At 42.4% G+C, this 21,142-nt stretch overlaps 2 protein-coding genes and 1 long non-coding RNA gene across 12 annotated transcripts in view; 2 read left to right on the top strand and 1 right to left on the bottom strand.

Moving 5' to 3' along the window:
- The window catches only part of LOC122868161 (myosin phosphatase Rho interacting protein), a 46,401-nt gene extending 36,999 nt beyond the window's left edge, over window positions 1–9,402 (top strand). For 3 of the 4 annotated variants that reach the window (XM_044179876.1, XM_044179875.1, XM_044179873.1), the window contains 8 exons: window positions 2,568–2,715; window positions 2,967–3,084; window positions 4,625–4,784; window positions 5,036–5,149; window positions 5,365–5,451; window positions 5,570–5,732; window positions 6,916–7,001; window positions 8,413–9,402. In XM_044179876.1, the coding sequence (XP_044035811.1) occupies window positions 2,568–2,715; window positions 2,967–3,084; window positions 4,625–4,784; window positions 5,036–5,149; window positions 5,365–5,451; window positions 5,570–5,732; window positions 6,916–7,001; window positions 8,413–8,484 (948 nt within the window). In that variant the 3' untranslated portion in view covers window positions 8,485–9,402. Of the gene's footprint in view, window positions 1–2,567; window positions 2,716–2,966; window positions 3,085–4,624; window positions 4,785–5,035; window positions 5,150–5,364; window positions 5,452–5,569; window positions 5,733–6,915; window positions 7,002–7,388; window positions 7,464–8,412 lie in introns of all 4 variants that reach the window. The other variant, XM_044179874.1, reaches the window with a different exon arrangement.
- Window positions 9,107–11,012, bottom strand: LOC122868165. The gene is made up of 2 exons (XR_006376049.1): window positions 10,911–11,012; window positions 9,107–10,697 (listed from the first exon to the last, which is right to left on the bottom strand). It is a non-coding gene; the product is annotated as an uncharacterized LOC122868165 (long non-coding RNA).
- Window positions 10,572–20,982, top strand: si:dkey-94l16.4 (transcription factor 20). 7 transcript variants are annotated; one of them, XM_044179878.1, is made up of 7 exons: window positions 11,075–11,183; window positions 11,398–11,499; window positions 12,609–15,202; window positions 17,019–17,112; window positions 17,533–17,585; window positions 17,777–17,848; window positions 18,347–20,982. In XM_044179878.1, the coding sequence occupies exons 3-6, from the start codon at window positions 12,614–12,616 to the stop codon at window positions 17,822–17,824; spliced, it is 2,784 nt and encodes a 927-aa protein (XP_044035813.1). In that variant the 5' UTR covers window positions 11,075–11,183; window positions 11,398–11,499; window positions 12,609–12,613; the 3' UTR covers window positions 17,825–17,848; window positions 18,347–20,982. The 7 variants fall into 7 exon arrangements, with proteins under 7 accessions (XP_044035815.1, XP_044035813.1, XP_044035814.1 ...); XM_044179879.1 differs by having other exon boundaries at window positions 11,087–11,178; XM_044179880.1 differs by lacking the exons at window positions 11,075–11,183; window positions 11,398–11,499 and adding an exon at window positions 10,572–10,709.
- Window positions 20,983–21,142: the final 160 nt, after the last annotated feature.

The following is a 21,142-nucleotide window of genomic DNA, read 5'->3' as shown; positions in this document are numbered from 1 at the left end:
TTGTTATGATAAAGAGTCAGTTTACCCAACTAACTAAAATACATATTTTCTCACTTACCCCTAATGGTATTTTGCCAAGCAGATAGTTTTGGTTTTATTTGTGGAAGTTTCCCCAACACAATGGAGGCGAAAGGAATTTTGTTTGTGGTGCTCAAAGCCCCCAAAATATACCCATCTCCAGTGTGTAGAGTTGAGTGTGGGTTTATTATAGTGAAAACGTTTTTTTACATACCACTACAATTCATAACTTTTTGAGCCAAAAGATACATTAGAAACTCATCGTCCTACTGCTGTTTGAAGAGTCCATAGAATGCACGAAACGCGAATATTCGTGTGAATATTAGTATATATTAGTGTGAATGGTTTGAATGCGAAAATTCGTCAACAGATATCCTGTATTTTCGTTTCAGCCCTGGTGTGAAAAGCCCTTAAAGGGACAGTTCACCCCAAATTCAAAAGTAAAATAATCCACAGACCTTGTTGTGAGCAGTTTCATGTAGGAACTATCGGTAGAAATAAAATAGTTCCTACATGAAACTGTTCACAACAAGGTCTGTGGATTATCTTGAGTAACTTGACCTTAACTTTTGAGCACCACACGTCGAGTGCCATATAGTCCCATTATAGAAAAAAAAAATAGAAAAAGGCAGACATCTCTACGGCCAACATCTCCAAGACTTGGCAACTCACACCAAAACAATCTAGATGGATAAATAGCACTATAGGTAAGAGGAAATATATGTATTTTTGATTTTGGGGTGAACTGTCCCTTTAAGGCTGGTTATTCTATATTTTTCTTACTGTCAACAAATCCCATGAAAAGACCAAAAGCAACAATGTGTTAGTCCTGTGTATTAATCTCAGTACTTTCTCACTTCCTCACCCTGTCTGTGGCTCTGCCCGAAGCCCACAGGTTCCTACCAAAGATGTGAATCTGTAAAAAAGATTATGTGACCAGTTTGAAATATAGAGAATTACTCAGCCTTTTTCAGAAATGAAACTATAACAGCTAGGCACTGTCGTTTTTAGCAAACACTACTCCATCAGGAGGAAATAGAAATAGTGTTTTCAGCCCACGGCAGCAAGTTAGTGAGTATTTCAGGCTGAGACATTGTATGTTGGATTGACTCGAAATAAACTAGTGTGTGTGTGTGTGTGTGTGTGTGTGTGTGTGTGTGTGTGTGTGTGTGTTCATGGTAATGAAGGAACATATCACTCAGTGCAACAGTGTGGCTCATTGATGTGATTTTTTGGAATGGAACTTCATGGCACACAGGAATAAGATATATCAGGCTTTGGATACACACGTGATACTTGTTAGAAGGATTAATTGGTTGTTGGTTTTGGTCTTTTCATGGGATTTGTTGACAATAAGAAAAATATAGAATATTAGAGGCTGGAAGGAATTCAAGAATTCAATCCAATGTTTGACTTACTTTTGAAAATGAGTTGTACTTGTGGAGTGTTAAACAGTGTGTTGGACGCTCAGATAGTCAGCTTATGTCTTAGCTCACTAAATACTCTGCCGTGTCTGAGTAGTGAGTCTGTGCCCCCGCCATGACCTAAGATATATTTACACACAAGATACATAGCCTGACGTGCTTCTGGATAAAGCTTGTGCTTGGTCTGATGTCCGAGCAGGAAGTTTACATTTGCTTTGTGGGGGAGACTTTTCAGCCTCTCACAGTAGGTTCCTGGTCTGAGCTCTCAGGGGGTTTTATCCCTGTGAAAACACACTGGACCTCCATTTCCTCTGTTTGGCCGGAGTTAGACTAAGGCAGAGAGGGGGACGCGGGCCATGGCACAGCCGTCGACTGAGTCCTCAGATTAGTGGCAGTGAATAGAGGACGGAAGCAGGACAAGGTTTTTAGTTGGGCTAGTGGAAAGGCCATTGAAATCCCCTCTTGTGGAAACTTGCACTGTAGTTATAATAGCAGTGTAATGGCTCTTTCTGAAAGTGTGTTGATGAGGATTATTCTCCTCTCTCCCTTTCTCCATCCCACCCAAAGGTGCTAATTTGGCAAACTGACCTCAAAAATGCCGTAAGCTGAAGATACATTTGACTGCAGTGTCTCAGACGCCCAGATATTCATGATTGTATTAGGCTATCAGCTTAACCCTACATTCCATCAAAGATTTGGCCCATAGGCAGATTAGGATTTGCACATTAGCTGCAGACTACAGCCACTATTCAACAACACAAGCTCAGTTTGGAATAAGGATTTTCTAAGCATGATCAGTGGATGTTTTTCTGAGGACAGGAAATGGCAGCATATACTTTCTTACACCCTCCTCTCTCGTTGTCTATGCATTCCTTCAGTGTATTGTGTATCCTGTCATTCCTCTTAACCCTTTTTGTACTCACACAGGCTCAACTTGCACGTGGTTAACAGGCTGTAGCTTGCAAGTTATATGCTGGAAATAAGTGCTGATGATGATCTGCACTGGCTCATATTGTAGGGCCAAGGGTTTTTTTCCTGCTCAGTTTATATGCTCAGGAGACCCCTTTGGCCCATGTCCAGATGACCTATGAACTCACAGTTGGACAATGTTTTCCTGTCTCGTAGGCCACCTGTGAGAGGGGCTTTGCTGCCATGGAGGAGTCCCATCAGAAGGTGATAGATGAGCTGCAGAGGAAACACCAGAGAGAGCTGGAGAACCTGCAGGAGGAGAAAGAGCGACTGCTGGAGGAGGAGACAGCAGCCACTATCGCTGGTAAATTACATCCTAGATCAAATAGCCTTTGACCTGACAGAATAAAGTCTCTCTCTACTAAACATGTTGGATTTATCCAGAAACCAGAGAAAGCACAGAGCTGCTATTGTGGTAATTTATCACTAATGTGATTTAAATTTTCACAAGAACCTCCTGCTTTTAGCTTACCCTACCTTAGTAATAATATAATTTTAGAACAAAGTATAAAAGTTGCACTGTACTTATTAAAGCTTTTTTGTCTCTTACTTTAGCAATTGAAGCAATGAAAAACGCCCACCGGTCAGAGTTGGAGAAGGAGCTGGACAAGGCTCGCAAGGCCAACAACAACACAGAAAATGCAGACATAGAGGAGATTCGCAGACAGCATGAGTAAGTTTTTCATAGTATAGCTGCGGTATGGTCTTTAGAACCGGGAAGTTGACCAAGGACCTCTGATCATACATTTTAATTTGTCTGTTGACTAAAATTACATGAACAGTAGTGTCAGAGGATGGAGCATGGCTGACATTTTGTCAAAAAGCATTCCAGCATGCAATTTGTTCGATTTTATCCAAACGCCGCCCACAGAGCCAGATGCCACGTTCAAGTCATATGGCATGGATTGTAGAGACGGTAAAGATTCCCATATTTACGACTTGCTAGCGTTCATGTCACCGGAAAACTCAAGACAGCTGTATGATTACCGAGTTGGTAGTGTGAGGGTTAATATATAACTGTGCATTGACAATATAACTCTATATCCAATAAATGTTGGTTTAATTACATTGAACAGTGGACTTGGCTGATGTGAGACGTCCATGTTTGTTTGGTTTTCAGTGCCTGAAAACTTATTAGGTGCCAAGTCGGATATATTGTTTCTTTCAGTTTCCCAGTTGTAATTACGACTTGGATGTTGACGTGACCGCTCCCATATGACATGAACGTAACATAATCTTAAACTACATTGTAGAATTGACGTCATTCTGCTCATTTTCGGTGCCCATGCTGCATGCTCGCTTTGGTGTCATGATTATCTGTTCAGCATGACCTTTTTATGTCATCCAAGAAAGTAACCGCAGCCCAGTTTACTAATAGGACAGCTGAGCATGGAATAGATCAGGAGTACAAAGCAAACTAACAAAATGAGGGCTGAGAAAAATGTTAATAAGTTGCTATAAAACCACTTTACCGAACCCGGAGAAATAAACACAGATTTAAAAAAAAATAATCGGTAAAAAAAAAAATCTGCCAATATTTCTTTAAACTCTCAAATATCAATATTGGTGTTGGCCTCAATAATCCAGTATCTATCGTTCCACACTCTCAAGCTGCTGTTCTTTATGTTTTTAAGACTATTCTGACTGTGCTTCATTAAAGGTTTCATTTGATCTGAGTACGGATAAAGTGCTGGAGTATCAGATGTTGCAGCTGTCACTCATGACTTGCTGGGACATGTGTTGTTGTCCTCTGTGTTCAGGCTCACCTGCCTGTCTTCAGCGTGCTGGAACACTGAACTTGGTGACGTGTGTTGACTGTAAATCAGCCTGCATTTCATTAAGCCATTAAGAGTTTTTGTTGGGCTGTGTTACTGGCTCATTCACTGATCCCGAAGCTGTGTCACTTTTGAGAAGGGAGGACAAAAAACTCCTGCCCCACAGCTTGTCTACCTTAACCACGGTGATGTGACCACGGTGAAGCAGCTAAATGAGACACTGCTGAACATGTGTTTTTATGGCTGTCACTGGACATCTGATCCTCATTACACCTTGACAAACTTTGTTCTGGCCACAGATCTGTCAGGACAGGTAAAGACTGACTGGTTAACTAAACCAGAGCCTGAACATCTAGCTGTATTTTCACCCTTTTTACTCCTAATCCCAAACTGGTGGTGTTAGATTTTCTCTCAGCGTGGTACTGTGTTATGTTTCAGGGAGGAACTGTGTTCATTCCAGCGGGAGATCGAGGTGTTGTCGGAGCAGTATTCCCAGAAGTGCCTGGAAAACGCCCACCTGGCCCAGGCGCTGGAGGCCGAGAGGCAGGCCCTCAGGCAGTGTCAGAGAGAGAACCAGGAGCTCAACGCACACAACCAGGTGCAGACACACACTGTAATACACAATCACTGGGACACACCTTTTCACAAATGTTTCGAGACATGAAAGCATACCTGCTTTTCTGCTAGACTGTTCTGAGCTTCTTCTTTGAGGCATGTCCGGCTTTGCTGTCCTTGTTTTTAGCTGTATGTCTATTTCTATGCAAGTACATTGAGAGAAAAATCGGAGTCAAATCCCTTGTATGTGTGCGCATACTTTGCCAATAAAGCTGCTTCCGATTTTGTTTTTAGGAGCTGAACAACCGTCTCGCAGCAGAGATCACCAAGATGCGCTCCATGGCATCCGAGGATGGCGTAGGAGACACAAACACCACGATACAGGGAAAAGAGCTCTACGAGTTAGAAGTAAGGTTCAAGCAAAAAATCTAATCAAAGCAATAAAATATGAAAATGTGCATAAAATCCCATATATAGAACATATCATAAAATCAAGTCTGTACTAATGAGCTTTTAAATAGCAGCTGGTGCTCCTAAGGCAGGTTCTTACAAAGGCCTACTTCACTCTTGTTTTCAGCATCATCTTTTTTATCTTCATTTGTCATTTCAATCTTATTTCCTAGGTGATGCTGAGGGTGAAGGAGTCAGAGGTCCAGTACCTGAAGCAGGAAATCAACTCCCTGAAAGACGAACTCCAAGCTGCCCAAAGAGTAAGTTTCCTGTTAAGATAGCACTTGAAGGCCCTTTTAACTGGGGACATCCAAGAATTCCTAGCTGAGAGACAACATGAATAACTTTTATCTGAACTGCCAAACAATGTCTTTACAGGACAAGAAATATGCAACAGATAAGTACAAGGACATTTACACAGAGCTGAGCATCGTCAGGGCCAAAGCAGAGCGGGATCTGGGCCGGCTCAGAGACCAGCTGCAGCTGGCTCACGAGGCACTCGGGGAGCCGTCGCTGGAGGAGGTGGAGCGAGGAGGATATGGTATGATAAGATAGAAACACAGTGGACCTCATGCAAGAACAATTTTGTATTCTTATCCTAAACCTGTCTGACCTTTTTCTGTTATGCTTGCTTGTACGAGAGTTCCAAATCAGATTCATCCAACTCTCTTAACTGCACGAACTTGTTGTAAATTGCCTGTTTCAACTTATGTTCAAGAGGAGATTTGATAATTAGCATAGTTAGCAAATTGTTGCATAAGGGCTACCTATTTGAACTCTATTTGTTTGCAAGTTTTATTCCCAAAAATATTGCCCAAGAGTAAAGTAGAAGAATTTCACACTGCAGAGCAGTCAGTTGCTCTAGTAGGGGGCCCTAAACAAACAGAAAATATCAGAGCGGCGGTGTAGTGTAAATAAAGAGCGAATGGTTTGACATGAAGTTACTTGCTAAAAAAAACTCCTTTAAAAAGCAAAGTGGTCCATGACTTAGATGGGAGGCTGTCAAGGGAGCATGACAGTCAAGGAGGTGGACTGGAGAATATGATACAGTAGGTGATGTTAGAAGGATGTTCCCCTGGACAGAGACCTTTGTAAAGATCCTGAGGCAGCTGTTGGAGAGAGAGAATTTTCATAGCAACCACTGAACTGTAAAAGTCACCATGACGGAAATAGTTACCAGAATATTAACTTTGCATTAAATGTATTTTATTTATTTCTGTTTATTTTCATTGATTTCGGTCTGCAATATATTTAAACTCCAAATTCATTCAGATTAAGGCATTATTTTTTCGGGGCATTTTATGCCTTTATTTGATAGTGATAGTGGAGAGAGACAGGAAGTGTGGGAAAGAGAGCAGGGGAGTGACAGGCTGCAATGGTCCGGCCAGCTGGGAATCGAACCAGGGACTCGCTGCTCGGGGCATGCAACAATGGTCCTCGGCAGGATTCAAACTGGGGATGTTGCAGTTCATGGACATTAGAACATTTAAGTCAAACAAGTGTTTTTCCCCCGGTGGTGGTTTGTGGGTAAGAGAAAATTGGTGAATTTGACAAGCTCTCTAAAATCACTGATATGTGCCAATTAAGAATGAATCTGCTCGTTCGAGTGGTTCTTGCATGAGGCCCATTGCGTGTCAGCTAATAAGCATTTAGTACACCCGAGGACTAGATCCTTTCTCTTACTTTTTCCCTTTATTTAATCTTTGACGCATTTCCCCTCCTAGATATCATGAAGTCCAAAAGCAACCCTGACATCCTCAAGATGGCAGCTGCTGCCGCCAAACGCTCAGAGCGCACCATGAGGTCAAAGGTGGGTTTCCTGCTAAGGGGCCAATTAAGAGTAAAACCTTGGTGCGTTAATTCAGGATTTTTCATGGAACTGTATCTTGTGTCATATTGCTTAAGCAGCAACAGATTTAGAACTGACAGAGCAGTCCTGTTTTGACATAAGAGGTCTCTCACCAAACAAAGGCTGAGAATCCGTTTCAAGTGACTTACTGCCATCTACTGGTCACCTGCAAAGTTGCATGCAGCATTGCATGCCCACTGTTGCATCATTATTGACAGTGTTCCTGCTGGACTGCATTTTATTTTATTTGACTCCAACAAAACTGCAGTCTTGGGATTGTGATGCAAATTAAACAGCAGAGTAGTCTAACACACGCTTGCTGGTGTGTTTTCCCCCTTCTGTCCTCAGTCTGTGAGTCGTGACATGCCCTGGGACAGTTAGGGCGGCTGAGGACGTGTAGGCCTCCTTCCCCTTCTCCTTTAGGTAAACCAAACCAGACGCACCCAAGGGTGGTTTAAGCACATCCTCTTGTCCTCCACCTCTAAAGCACTCAATAGATCTGAGTCACTACTTCACATTAATATCCACAAATATCCCACTCCATGCAATATCTCCTGTTTTCCTTACCATATTTCCAGTTTTCCTTATGCTTATGTGATAATGTCCAGCGCAGGGATTGGTCCAGGGTGGGAGTGCGTGTTTGTGAATACAGACTGTTGCAATGTGGCTAACTTACTTAAAAACACTGGCAGCTAACACATAGCACCAGCCATTTTAGCTAGCACCCAGCTACAGCTAACCTGTCATAAAACTACCATGCAGGTGATGTTAATCATTCATCTACTCTGTACTGCTGTAGCATCGCTGTATAAACTGTTGGAACAGTTGTTAGCAAGCTAACACTAACAAAGCTATCTGCCTTTAGTTTAGTTTGACATTATGAGAAAGGAAACATTAAACCACACACATCTCCAAAATATCAATGATGACACAATGAGGTCAAAGACATGCACTTAAAGACATTTATTACTCCCAATCGAAGTTTCTTCCCTGTGTTAAAGATAAATAGAGTAAAATAAACTGTTTAAAATGATTTTATTAAAAAAAAACCCAAAGTCATTTATATTTCTTTTTACACACAATTTTAATGATTTAACAGTATTATTTATTTTTGACTCATCTAATAACCTTTTACTGCCTTTTGTCGGCTTCGGGGCGCCATAGCACACAGGGTGTAGAAGGGTTTACGGTCAATTGTAATGTGGTGCGTGGGCTCTCATGATTCCATTTTAGAGATTTAATCACTGGGTGACAAGAGATTTACACTGACAATGGAAACACTGCCTGCTCAGGAACAGCACATCTGTCCAGAAAAGGTTCTGTTTATCGTAGTCATTATTAACATCTGCTTTTTCTCTCTTCATCCCTCCAGAGTCTAAAGGAAGGGCTGACAGCTGAGCAGAGACTCCACCTGTTTGAAAATAAGGACACTAAGGAGTTCTGACAGTGTCATATCTACCTACCTTGCTGCATGTTTAGAAGCCCACTATATTTTAGCTCTGTAATGACTTATTTAGTAACATTACACACTGGTCACAAACACAGATCATATATTAAAAAAAAAAAACATGGTATGAAGTTTGAATTTCATGTCTAGATTTTGCATTCCATGCACTTCAGTTAACTGTGACATTTTTTGTATTGTTTATTTTTTGCTGCCATGTCTTATTGTAAATACTGTTTTTAATTGAGCATCTGTCATGCATACACTAAAACTATGACTGTGTAAGCTACTGTTTTAACTCCTTAGACTGTTGCTAGCCAAAGGCATAAATGTGATGTTTAATGGCTGAACACAACTACATATTGATGAGTAATACTTGCATTAAAAAAAAAAAAAAACCCCATAGGAATGAGTCTGGAGTTCAGGTCTGCACGTTAACCGCTCCACCACTCCATTATCATTCCAGCACAGATGGAAGTGTTACTCAGTAAACAAGCTATGGAACTAAATGCTCGTCTGCATTAGAAAACAAAATACCTACCGTGTTGCTTCATCGCCTCACTTTTTAAATTAATATCATCGATGTTCTCTGCAATCCTTGGATCAATCTGAGATGCCCCTGGAAGGCGACAGCTGAATGCATATGGATGGGATTCACTGATTATAATTTAAATATATGTATAAGAAAATTTATATAGTTTTTTTTTTCCTCACTGCAATCATTGGTCCAGCTGTATAGGAGCTGTTGGAGTTGGTTATGTTTGTAGTCTTGTTCAGTGGCAGTCCCTTTGTATTTATTTAAATGGTTGGGATTTTTCTTTCACATTCCCATTCCTCTGTACTCTATTATTGTAAATATAAAGCAAATATACACCAACTGACTACAGGTTTATTAGCAATAAATATTTTTGCACCCTTTTTGTTGCGTGACTGATGTGAAATGGGGGGGGGTTTAAAACACATTGATCAAATACACACAATACAAGTTAAAAAATGAGAATTCAGTTTTTCATTCAGTTGCTGTATAGTACAAATATCAGGACCATACGCCGACATGGAGCTCTGCCTAAATGCTAGACATACTGCTGCCTCTCTGAAGTGAACAGTCACATAAAATGCTTCACATGCTGTGCATTCACTGCAACAAAAGGTGCCTTTACAGAGGTCTTCTGAAGCCACGGTGCTTACAAAACGAAGACTGATCGTGTTGTGAAGCTTAATTTTGCTCCTAAGTTAAAGCAAGTTGGCAGAGAGATGGACGAGGAGGCTGCAAAAACAATCTTGAGAACGCGTCAGAAGAGAGCAGTCAGTTTGGTCTAATCAAACTTTTTTTTTTTTTTTTTTTTTAAATAATACAACAGCACACCAGGTAATTGCTATTGAAAGTAGTGTTACCATTAGTTTAGCTGGAAAACCTGCATTTACAGATACAATGATGAATGACAAATTAAGGGGAAAAACATTAAGTGTCTTAGTAAGGTCACCACAAGTGTGTGGATGAAGAGCATTCTTCCAAAAGACAGTCTCTCATTTGGTGACCTTGTCACCTGTCCTGGCCCCGAACAGCTCTCTCCCAAAGCTAGCTCCATGGTGTGAAAACACTAGAGGGGATTGACTGGGGGCATTTCCCCCCCCCCCATTCTATAACATGGGAAAGTAACACATTTCCTGCTATGACAAGTCAAAATGTCTGCTGTTAAAGGCCTAATAACAATGAGGAAACACACTCCATTGTGCTTACGTGGTTGCTGAAGGCTTTAAATTTACAATGTACAAAACTGACCAGTAGGACAGCACTCAGATTTAATGATTAATGCGTTAATGTTCCTGGCACACTTCCTGCCTCTGCCTGCGAAGCGATAACTGCTGCAATCAACCCCAGGTGTGTTAGTAACACTAATGAGGCGCAGCAAATATGCAAATGACTGTTTAAAAAAAGGAACACGTGATGAAAATTAATCATCGTCCTGTACACAACTGTGAGTGTCTCTCAAAATGTACGTGACTTTACAGCTAATAGCTTTGGTTTTTTTTACAAAAAAAAGACTTCAAAACCATTGTTAGTGTCTGTAAGATTTAAATGAAGGAGGTCGCGTACTGTAGGAGGACGTGTCGTCTCGCAGCAGCTGTTCGGTCTCACCCATAGGAAGCTGTCTGTGTTGGCCTAGAGGTTCATCATGAAGGTTCATTCTCGACCTTGGAAATTCATTCATCTCCACCAACCGGTATATCAAAGAAAAGTCCGTGTGAAAAAAATAAATTAAAGTACTTGGCTTAAAAGGAGCACGTGAAACATTTATTAGCGACAACAAATGTTTACAAATCATTCAGAAATGTATGATTTTACAGGTTTTTTTAATTTATTTTTTTTAGAAACTTTATAAGAAAATAACACCAAATATTATTTGGAGTGGAACAGGTCCTACCAGTTTGCTCCTATTCTGCCTCTCTGTTCCACTGTTGAGGGTTTTACTTGTCAAGCCACCGAGAATTAGACAGCACACAGCTGAGAGTAATGCCCAATAATGATGTCACTCCAAGAAAAAAAAAAAAAAAAAAGAATAAAGAGAGTAATCACAGCAGGCTGGTTTAAGGTTTCTGAAGCTTTGACAGCCTACATGCAACAGTTGGATCAAGAGCAAATTATTCTGACTGAACTGAACAATGGGCTGTCCTCCTGCAGAGGAATTATGCGTTTAGTAATTTCCACACTTTTGATGAATGGTTTAATTGTACTTTTTATTCGTATTATATAAAATAAAAGAAAACACTGAAAGGCAGTTGTTTTATTTTGAAAGGGGCATCCGGAAGTTTGAGATTATACGCTAAACAACTTGACACTGCTGCTCTCAGAGTAGTGTGTTCCTGGAAAGTGTGAGGATCTTTATTTAATTTGGCTTTCTCTCTCTGTAGTGTTCTTAGGATTCGTTAGAGTAGATGGGTTGTTGAAAGAGATGCCGGGTGGGACGAATTCTTAACTGGACGTTTAAAAACGCAACAATCTCTCCCGTCCGGGTAAGTTTTGATCTGCAGCGCATTAACGTTACCTCCGATCTGTCTTTGTTTCATCCAGCCGGGCCTTGCCCCGGTGCGTACCGTTCTCTTAAATGGAGAGAATGTGTCGCCAAACTCCATGAAAAGTAATCCGCAATTTAATAATACCTTGCTTATCGTTGGATATTAGAATCTAGTAGAAAGCAAAGTATACTTCTTTGAACCGTTAAGATCCACTCTTCAATTCGGAATTCATGTATAATACACCAAACAACACCCTATGAAACAAGGTTTAACATTTGAAAACTGGTTTGGCCCTTCTTGCAACAAAGTTATTAAGAGGCGTATTGGCCAATAATGAACAATGTGGACCACCAGGCTATAAAAGTTGGCATTTTATCGAAATAATGAGCTTCTTGGGGGAGTAGACCTCGCCGAAATGAGAAGTGTTCGCTATCGATCAGTAGAGGTTGCAAAGTCAAGTTCTGTGGCGTATGACTTTCGGTCTTTAATGAAAATCACTTTAAGCTGCTAGATATTTAATGTAGTTCGGCGTAGGGGAACGTTACCAGAGCTAAGCTGGCCTAGCTAGCTAACGCTAACTGTGGCTAGGCTAGGCTAGCAACCCTTACCTGTCAACGTTGGTGGTAGAAAGTCAGCCGGCTGTCTGGAAAGACGTTATCCACTTTACCCAACAACTTGATATTGCAAACATGAAATAATATTATGATATATTGGAAATAAGCCAAAACATAAATTGTCAGTTAACCACTGCTATGTTCTCTAACGTTAATGAAATTCAAGCACATGTCAATTTCCTTGCTAATGTCAACGTTATGACTAGCTGTAAAGGCTTGTGGTTTAACTTTCTGCTTGACGTCTTAAAATAAAATGAAATTAAAAAAAATTGTACGTCAAAGTGACGTAGCTTAGTGGTCAAAAGTAGTTCAACTATGATCTCGAGTTCCTGAAAAAGAGCTATTGTGCTCATTGTGTCTACTGTGGTTAGATAAAGAGTTCTAGACCATTGTAAAAAAAGAAAGAAAAAAGAGTAATGATAATTAAATAAATTCTATGCTTCCTCCTATACAGAACTCACCTCTTTCTTTTCTCCTCTCCATCCATTGCAGTTGTTATGGAGCAGCCACCTGGGAGCTTAGATGATCTACAGCCTCAAGATCTTTCCACCTCCAGCATCCCCACTGTGACTGACCTGACCAGGAAAGGCGAGGAATGTGTCCTCAACACCACGTCCCTCGACGCCCTGCGGATGGTCAAGAGCCCCGGCTGGTACCCAAACTCCGGGACCAGCAACCCAGGATTACCCTTCTCTGAGGCCGGCTCCTCGGACATCACACTCCAATCAGGGGATCAAATTCAACCAGACAATGCCTTCTCCCACACTACGGTCACCCTCTCCTACGTGAGCAGGTCTCACGTCTTCTCCACTCACGACTCCCTGTCTCAGCGTTCGCCTCTGTACGGTGTGCCGCCTATTAGCAAGTTGTCCCTCCACCCTCCTCGTGACTCGGATAAAGTGCTTGGGGAGACTGGCTGTGCTCTCAACCAGCATTGCTTGGAGCAGGTTGAGGAGCCCGTGGACCTCGCCACGCAGACCCAACTTTTTCCGTCATTATCTCAGGCTCAGGTGGGACCAGAGAACGATGGGGGAGTATGTCTAACACAGGAGCCTCGTGAGTTCAATGGTGGAGTCGTTTCCAGCGATGGCGACGTGGATATGCGTGTACAAGGCGAAGAGGAAAACAGTAGGGGTTTGGAGAATGGTCAGGGTGATAGCTGGTCGAGTTCGGGAGTATGTGCTGAATCCTCACCGGAAACTCTCATCCCTGCCACAGGGGAGGATGAGGAGAGGGGCGGCTCTGAGGTGCCCTTTCTCATGTCTAAGAAACAGGACCCGGACAGCGTGGGTGCTAGAGACCTGTGTTTACTGAGCAGGGAGTACATCAGTCCTCTGGAGGACCCCGTCTCCCCATCAGCTACCTCACAGGATGTAGAGGATGTGTTCATCCTGCCTCAGGCCTCCAGCTCACCCAGCGGCGACAACTCTTATCTAGAGACAACTGACGAGGTTGCGTGGGATGGCTTGAGTACAGAAGGGGCCATTCAGCCAGGCTCTGGCATCAGCGATAGTACCACGAGGTTAAATTCAAGCGATGAAAATAAGCAGCCTGTCCATATACGGAAGGCAGTGTTGCAGCCTTTCATTGACTTGACAGACGATGTTTGTGTGTCGGATGCTTCGGAAAACAAACCCAAGACTGTCATTCCTCACATGAACGGGAATGCAAAGGCACTACAGAGAACTTTAAAAGAAAAGAAACTGCCAGTGCGTTCCGGCAGAGGGACTCGGTTAGAGGCTATAGTTATGAACATAAATTCAAGCAGGTATAAAGTGTCAGGATGCATACGCACCAATAAGAAAGCAAATGCTTCCCGGTCGACGACAGATAGTGACTCTAAGTTAGCCGGTCCTAAGAGGAGTGCCAGCCTGTCAGCGGGAAAACGGAAAAGCAGGGCGAAAGCGTCTCTCTCTCTCTCAGTGAAAACAATGAAACAAAAAGCAGTAATTTCAATGAAAAGGGGTAAAACTAATAACGTTAACACTGACAGTTGCAAAGACTCTACCTCTGATTCTGAAATCAATAATTCTAAAAAGTCACAGAGCAGCACACCTCCAAAAAGCCCTCTGTTTGTTGCGCACAAAAACTCAAAGAAAGAGCCAGAGCATCTTTCTCACACTGACCCCTCTGTGGAAATTCATGTGGCAAGATTTTCCCCACCCCCACCACCACCACCATCAAAATCTCCAAAGAAAAGCCAAGGCAAAGCCAAAGGCAAGGCTACAGCTAGCAAAACATCTCCCACTGCCAAGACGAAGGGGGCTCGCACTCCGAAGAGTAGGCGAAAGAAACACACGCAGAGCCAGTCTTCCTCCATGTTCTCGCCCAAGGAGCCGGAGCTCAAGTTGAGGTACATCAACTACAAGGAGGAGAAAAGGGACTTGAGGTTAGACAGTTTCTCTCCGTTCATCCGCGTGGAGCGGCAGCAGTCATCGCCGTCACTGTGTACTGTAATCAACTACCCCGAGGAGGTAAGGACCCAACACAAGAAGGGCCAGCAGCAGCAGGCTCACCCCGGCGGCTTTATTTCTGCAGTTGTACCCAGCACTTCCTGTCTGCAGCTGGGCCGTGCATCCACGCACAGCCAGCACCAGCGCTCTCTCGTCTGCTGCCTGTGTGGGCAGTCGGCCAACGCCATGGACTTGGGGGACCTCCACGGCCCTTATTACCCCGAAGGGTACCAGCCAAGCACCAAAACACCAGCCAGCATGTCGGGCCTCAAAGAGGACGAGGACGACTACAGCGATTCAGACTCTTCGTCCTGCAGCATCAGGGGCAGGGGGAGGAAGTGTGCCATTCCAGCCACAACACGGCCCCCCAGGCCAGGAGCTCAGCTGAAGGAGAAGGTCCTCCCGGAGAGCCACCGGTGGACCGCTGACAGTACTGGCAGCCCTGCAGCTAAGCGGCCTCGGTCAGACGCCGGCTCTGCTGCTGTGGAGGACTGGTACAGCCCCCCTGTGCTGCCCCTGGAGCCCTGTGAATACTGGCTCCATGAAGACTGTGGCATCTGGTCTGCGGGCATGTTCCTTGTGAAGGGCAAAGTCTACGGACTGGAGGAGGCTGTCAAGGTGGCCCAGGAGACGGTAAAGCTGCACTTTAAGCCTGTAATGTGAATATGTTGTTTGCACAATGCCACATGAGATGTGGCTGATATGATGGAGCTGGAGATGAACAAAACATTAAGGACGATAATGCATTAAACGCCTGCCTGTTTACTTACTTGTTTTCTAGGCCTCTAGGATACTAATAGATTTCGGATGTGATATCAAAGCATGAGTAAGCATGAGTAATTGACAATTATGTCAGATAGAAAATATTAGAAATTATTGGCACAGGCAAGCAACACTGACACATTGTGATTTGTACAAAATGAAAAAGATTTAGCATCGCTTGAAGGTTTGGCTGGTGCATTTCAAAGAGAGCTGCTCTTTAAAAGCTGAGGTCTCTGCCTGTTCCACCAATTCAGCAATTTCTGCAGACATTTTCAGATCGAAGTCCTTGTTTTTGGAGGGTGAACTTCATCATTCACTTTGGAAACAGTAGTTTAACATCTCAACAAATCTTAGCTCAATGTCCACTACTAGCTTCTTTTCCTATAGCAACATCTCGGTCTTCCTCAGCGAATGTCCTAATCTTGTGACCTAAATATGGAACTTGTGGGTTTTGAATGTGTATATACAACCACCTTCTATCATGTGATCAAAGTTCCATTCTGAGCTCATTTGATGCCAGCTGAGCAATCTTATTCTAATTCTTTTTTCTTTTCTTTTTTTTGTCAAAAAAAAAAGCCCATTTCTTTTTTAGAGATTGTTCTGTTGGAGACAAACCCAAAGAAATTCAGTTTACAATCATAGAAGATCAGTCAATATTCACATTTGAGAGGCTGGAATCACTCAGTTATTGACAATTGATAATTAGAATAGTTCCAGATGAACTTTCTGCCCGTCAGCTAATCATTTAATCGACTGATTACTTCACCCCTCAAGTCTACGCAAGGGTATAGTGCAATCCATGGCAAATCCTTTCTATTTTGCAACACCGTCAAACTAAAATGTCAGCTGTCCACACAAAATATCTCATTATCGAGCAGATCAGGCCAGGACATTTGTCATATTCATGCTCCCAAGGGGATAATATGTGTGATTAATAACGAATACGTCAGGCTGTAGGCGCTGCTAGCAGGGCTGCAGTACACTTAGTCATGTTTTCCTTTACTTTGGTCACCGCTTAGATGCCACAATACCCTGAGTTTGCCCACACACATGTGACCAAAGTTCAGTTCTTTTCCCATTTGACATCGTAGACTCCTCCACTGTTGATAATCAGAAATATTTTCTGCAGCTTCTGAAGGGAAGATCTGTGGGTGTTTCTTTGCACAAACGTATGATTAATAATTTGTGAGGTGTCGTGGCTCACTGCCACACTGTCAAAGCTTACTGGGACGCCTGACTAGAACAGAGCCGTCGTTAATGTTATTAGTAACACCTGGGCTTTACCTGCTATGACAAGTCAAAATATCTGCAGTGAAAAAGGCATTTTAAGGCAGAATGCTCTGAGCCCAGTTGATTATATACTAACATGTTTGTACCATGCTCAGTTTTCTTCATAAGGATGAACTCAGGGCATTTCTATGCAACCTTTTTGAACTGATAATATGTTAACAAGCTGTGTACGGGTCCTCGGATTCTTTAAACATCATGAATTTAATTTAGAAGCGCCTGATTGCTAGTAAATACAGCCTTTTAGGTTTTAAATTCACAGAAAGATCCTGAAGGAGCTTCTCTAGTGTGCTGTGCTCTAGTGTATTTCATATTGTAGATACTGTATCTCGCATCTAAGCATGAAGTTCAGACTTGTACACGATATGTCTTCATAAGACCTTACCTGCTGTGTGTTTAGATGTGTTCGGCGTGCCGTGAGCCAGGTGCTACACTGGGCTGCTTTTTCAAAGGCTGTCCCAACAAGTACCACTACAGGTGTGCTCTAGAGTCAGGTAAGGGCCGCTCTCTCCCCTCCATCTCCACACATCACAAGGGGACAAAGTACACCTCCTTATCCTTGTGTGTGTGTGTGTGTTACAGATACAATGTGCGTTGCTATTTTGAACTCTTTAATCTTAAAGGGTCTGTTCACCCAATTTATTTCTAGTGGTATCCAGCCATGCCGTTAGTTGTGTTTATCCAGGTTTAGATTCTGACGTCTTTGCTTAACATTGTACCTGTTGAAATATTATGTTGAATACACTCAGGGCTGGTGCTGTGTGTGAGTGTGTATTGGTCTGTAAACAGCTTATTTGTGAAGTGCAGTTGGCTGTCATCACTTCCGCTTAGCCTGAACTCGCCCGTGTGGGCGGTTGAACCTTTTTGAATGAATCAGTGTGGCATCTTGAACTCCTCTTCTCTTCTCGCTCTAGCAGACTGTGTACTCATTGAAGAAAATTTCTCCATGAAGTGTAAAAAGCACAAGGTGAGCAGAAATAACTGCACTTTAAAATGTCCCCGACTAGTGAAAATGTTCAAGTTGTCTTAGGCAATCTAGAGGATTAGGTGTGTTTCTGCTGTTTTCAAAGACCTAGCTGTTTAAACAATGTCATGGGAAACTGTGTGACTGTATTATTATCTAAATATTAACGTTTGTGATTCCTCCTCCCTCCCCAGAACAAGACATTCAAAGCCCCTCCAGGGAACCGATGGGATGACAGGTGACAGAGTTAGCAGAAACCTCATGAGGTTAGTAAATACCTGCTCTGCTTTCATGTCCTCTGCGGCTGTGGAGGAAGTTGTGTCAAGTTTGTCTTTGGGGGGTGTGGGGGTCTAATGACAGATGCTAATGAGTTGCCTTATGGGAAGTATGGGAGGTTTTTGGATACTCAGCCCATATTTGGACTAATGGGGCGACTCCAACATGTCGTCCAAATTAAGCTGCGTTGAACTTGAGCAGGTTGCTGGCGTTTAGGGGTACGTGGATGGAAACTTTAGGAGCAAACCAAACATAAGAAGATGGGGGCAGTGTTTCACATGTAGCTAAAAGTGAATCGTTTCTGACAGCACCCAGAATGAAATTAAAGATATATATTTGTATATGAGGCATAGTCTGTTTATTTTTTAAATCAGCAGGTATTGCAGGTGAGGCAGCGCTTTTTCTCCAGAAACGTGCTCTGATGAATTCATCACTTTGAAATATTTTTTTTTTTTTTTTTTTTTTTTTTTTTGGTTTATTCCATCCAGACGTTCACCTGCAACATCCCGCAGGGGCTCTTGTTCCCCTTCTGCTGGTAACCATGGAGACTGGACCAGGGTTCTTCTGACTGACAGCTAGCACCCGTAAACCTTAACTTCACCCTCTGCTCTTCAACTGCACTGTTAACCCCTGACACTGTGACTGGAGGAGCCCGGTCACCGACGCCTCCGTCAGTCCAGTCTGACGGCGCTCATCAGACACCAACGCCTGCAGACTGAGGAAACTCTCAACTTCACATAAAGTAACATGCTGAATTTGTCATTTGTGTTATCACTTTGTAGTTATTTATATGGATTTTTTTTTCCTGGATTAAATACGAATAACAATCAAAGATATTTAATTTTTTAAAGATTTTGTAAAGTATTTGATTATATTTGGTTTATTTATTCCTGGAGTTTTCTTATTGGCTTCTTCAGCGGTTGTCAAAGAGGTTTGATTGTGTGTTTTTTAAGTTATTGCTGAAGCAGTTCAATGTTGAATTATCAAGCCAGTCAAGGAGATACTGGTTTTATTAAAAGATGGGACAGAAAAGGCTTGGACGGTCGAGATATGACCCTCTCAGAACAAGGTACCCGATTGGACGCTGACAGCAGGGTTCCATATTAAACTTTTTTTGGATCATGACACATGGCATTACATTTTGTTTTACAAAGAGCGGTGCAAAAAGTCTCAAATACAGCCAAACGACACTTGCACTGAATGTCGGACCCGGTTGTTGTTATTGAGGGGACTGAACAGTGTGTTTGAATGTATTCTCCCCATGTGAGGGGTTTTGCAGGAAGCACTTTTGGAGGGGCACTGAACATGTCTGGTCCTCTGTTCCTGCCCCCACTATCGTTTGCTTCAGGCTCCCTCGTGACTCTTTGAGGTTCACAGGCCATCCTGTGAATTTAAAAAGAGACATCCAACCATCAGGATGAGACCATGTGATTTTTATTTGGCTTAAAGCACTTTGGCCTCCCACTTCAGGCTGGCAGAATTTAAATGTTCCCATGTTGTGTTCGTCTGCGCGGCCCTTAAATCAGTTAGTATCTTAACGGAATTGCAATACAATTTGTTGAAAGCCCTGTTTGGGGACAATGAATTAAACCAGGCGTAGTTTTCCCCCTAGAAGTAAAGGGATTCCTTTCAATGCAAGTCATCTGCTGTTTACTGGGGTTTCTGCTGTCGGAGCTGAAATCATTTCTTTCTGTTCAGTTTCATTTTCTGAATTTTGCAGCACAAAATTCACATTGCTTTGAGTGTACCTCAACAAACCCTCTTTGGGACTTAAAGGACTAGCCGGCTTCACCAGTGTCACTAAAGTTTAAGAAGGACGTATGATTGCAGATTTCTATGCTGACATTGAGAATCTTTGGTTTACATCAATCTTAATTTGAATAGGAATGGCAATGCTAGTATTAAGATTCCTGATAGTCTACTGCGATTGTATTTCTTGACTTGGGCCTAAATGGTGAATTCCCACCAGAACCCTTCTGAAAAAGCCTTATCTGACATACAAGAGCTGTATACAGTTTTTCACTAGCTTGTGGTGCAACGACAAATCAGTGGATGTACATCACCTTCCTTTGGACATCCTGATGACTGAAGGCAGCTTGCGTGCACTTTTCTGCTGCAGACTTTGTTATCAATAGCAGGGGCAAGGCCAATTTCCTAATGAACCCTCTGACCACGCAGGTACGCACTGACTGTCTGGGACTTGTGTAAACCATGTACTGAGATTAGTTCCCAGTGTATTAGTACTTGTTGAATCAGGTGATGAGGTCAGGGCTTTGGCCTGTCAGCCTGCCTGTTTGTTTTAGAGAAAAGTCTATATGTGATCAGTGTTGGTGTAACGTCTATGTACTTTTGCATAGCACCTTTAGGGGCAGCGTTGTGCCGTCTGAGACCTGTGTGTGTGTGTGTGTGAGGTCCATTAAGCCACGGCTCGATGTTTACGGATGTCCACACAGAGGCAGCCGAAGGCTTCGTCTGCTTGTCTCACCAGCAGCAGGACACGACACACACTCTCACACACACCCAAATCTCCTTATCCTGGAACACCACGTCGATTTCATTTGTGCCATCCTCATGTTTTGTGTATTTTATATTTTGTTGCAGTGGAATTGATTTTTAAAGAGTGTGTGTCAGCAAGCCTGAAATTATCATTGCAATTTATTTTCAATTACAGGCAGTTGTTTGCATTGTACCAAATACAGCTTTTGGAATATGTTTTTATTCTTTTTAAAATGTTTGGAAAAAATATATTTTGTCCGTGTGTTAATCTCAGGGCTGAATCTCAGATATTCTAATGATTTGAATTTTATTTTGGGATTTTTCCTTTTTTTTTTTTTTGGGGCTCATCGTTTTGACCCCACAGTGACTGGAGCAATGATACATGTAGCAGGATGTGGTTATGTCCTCAGATGCAAAGCCTGTCCTGGTACACACTACTCATCACATTCCAACGCCTCCTCCACGTGTCTCAGTGCTGTGGTGTTTTTAGGTTTAACATGGGACTAGGACTGCCAACTCGTGTCACTTTCTTAATGGTCTTTATTTTTTGGCAACCTTTTGTGCCGTCTTGGTCGCCTCTTGGAGCATCAGAGGTCATGTAATTGTCAAAAATAAATATTTTGTTCAACGTTGTGGTTTTCTATATGAGATTTGTGTGTTTGAGAACAGAGTGACTGGTGGCAAAAATTTTCATACGATGAAAATATTTAGATTTTATAGTGGCTTATAATATAAAGCTCAAACAACCAATATTAAATAAGACATTGTGAAAAAAATTAAATATATAT

The sequence above is a fragment of the Siniperca chuatsi genome, linkage group LG20, assembly GCF_020085105.1.
Source record: "Siniperca chuatsi isolate FFG_IHB_CAS linkage group LG20, ASM2008510v1, whole genome shotgun sequence".
NCBI classification, from domain to species: domain Eukaryota; kingdom Metazoa; phylum Chordata; class Actinopteri; order Centrarchiformes; family Sinipercidae; genus Siniperca; species Siniperca chuatsi.
This window is presented reverse-complemented; position numbering and strand designations above follow the sequence as displayed.

What these genes read in the sequence shown, in the direction of transcription:
- si:dkey-94l16.4 (XM_044179880.1), top strand. Translation starts at nt 12,614, where the DNA reads ATGGAGCAGCCACCTGGGAGCTTAGATGATCTACAGCCTCAAGATCTT. An exon ending in TCAAGGTGGCCCAGGAGACG is followed by an intron (nt 15,203 to 17,018) that starts GTAAAGCTGCAC and finishes CTGTGTGTTTAG; the next exon opens with ATGTGTTCGGCGTGCCGTGA. An exon ending in TGAAGTGTAAAAAGCACAAG is followed by an intron (nt 17,586 to 17,776) that starts GTGAGCAGAAAT and finishes CTCCCTCCCCAG; the next exon opens with AACAAGACATTCAAAGCCCC.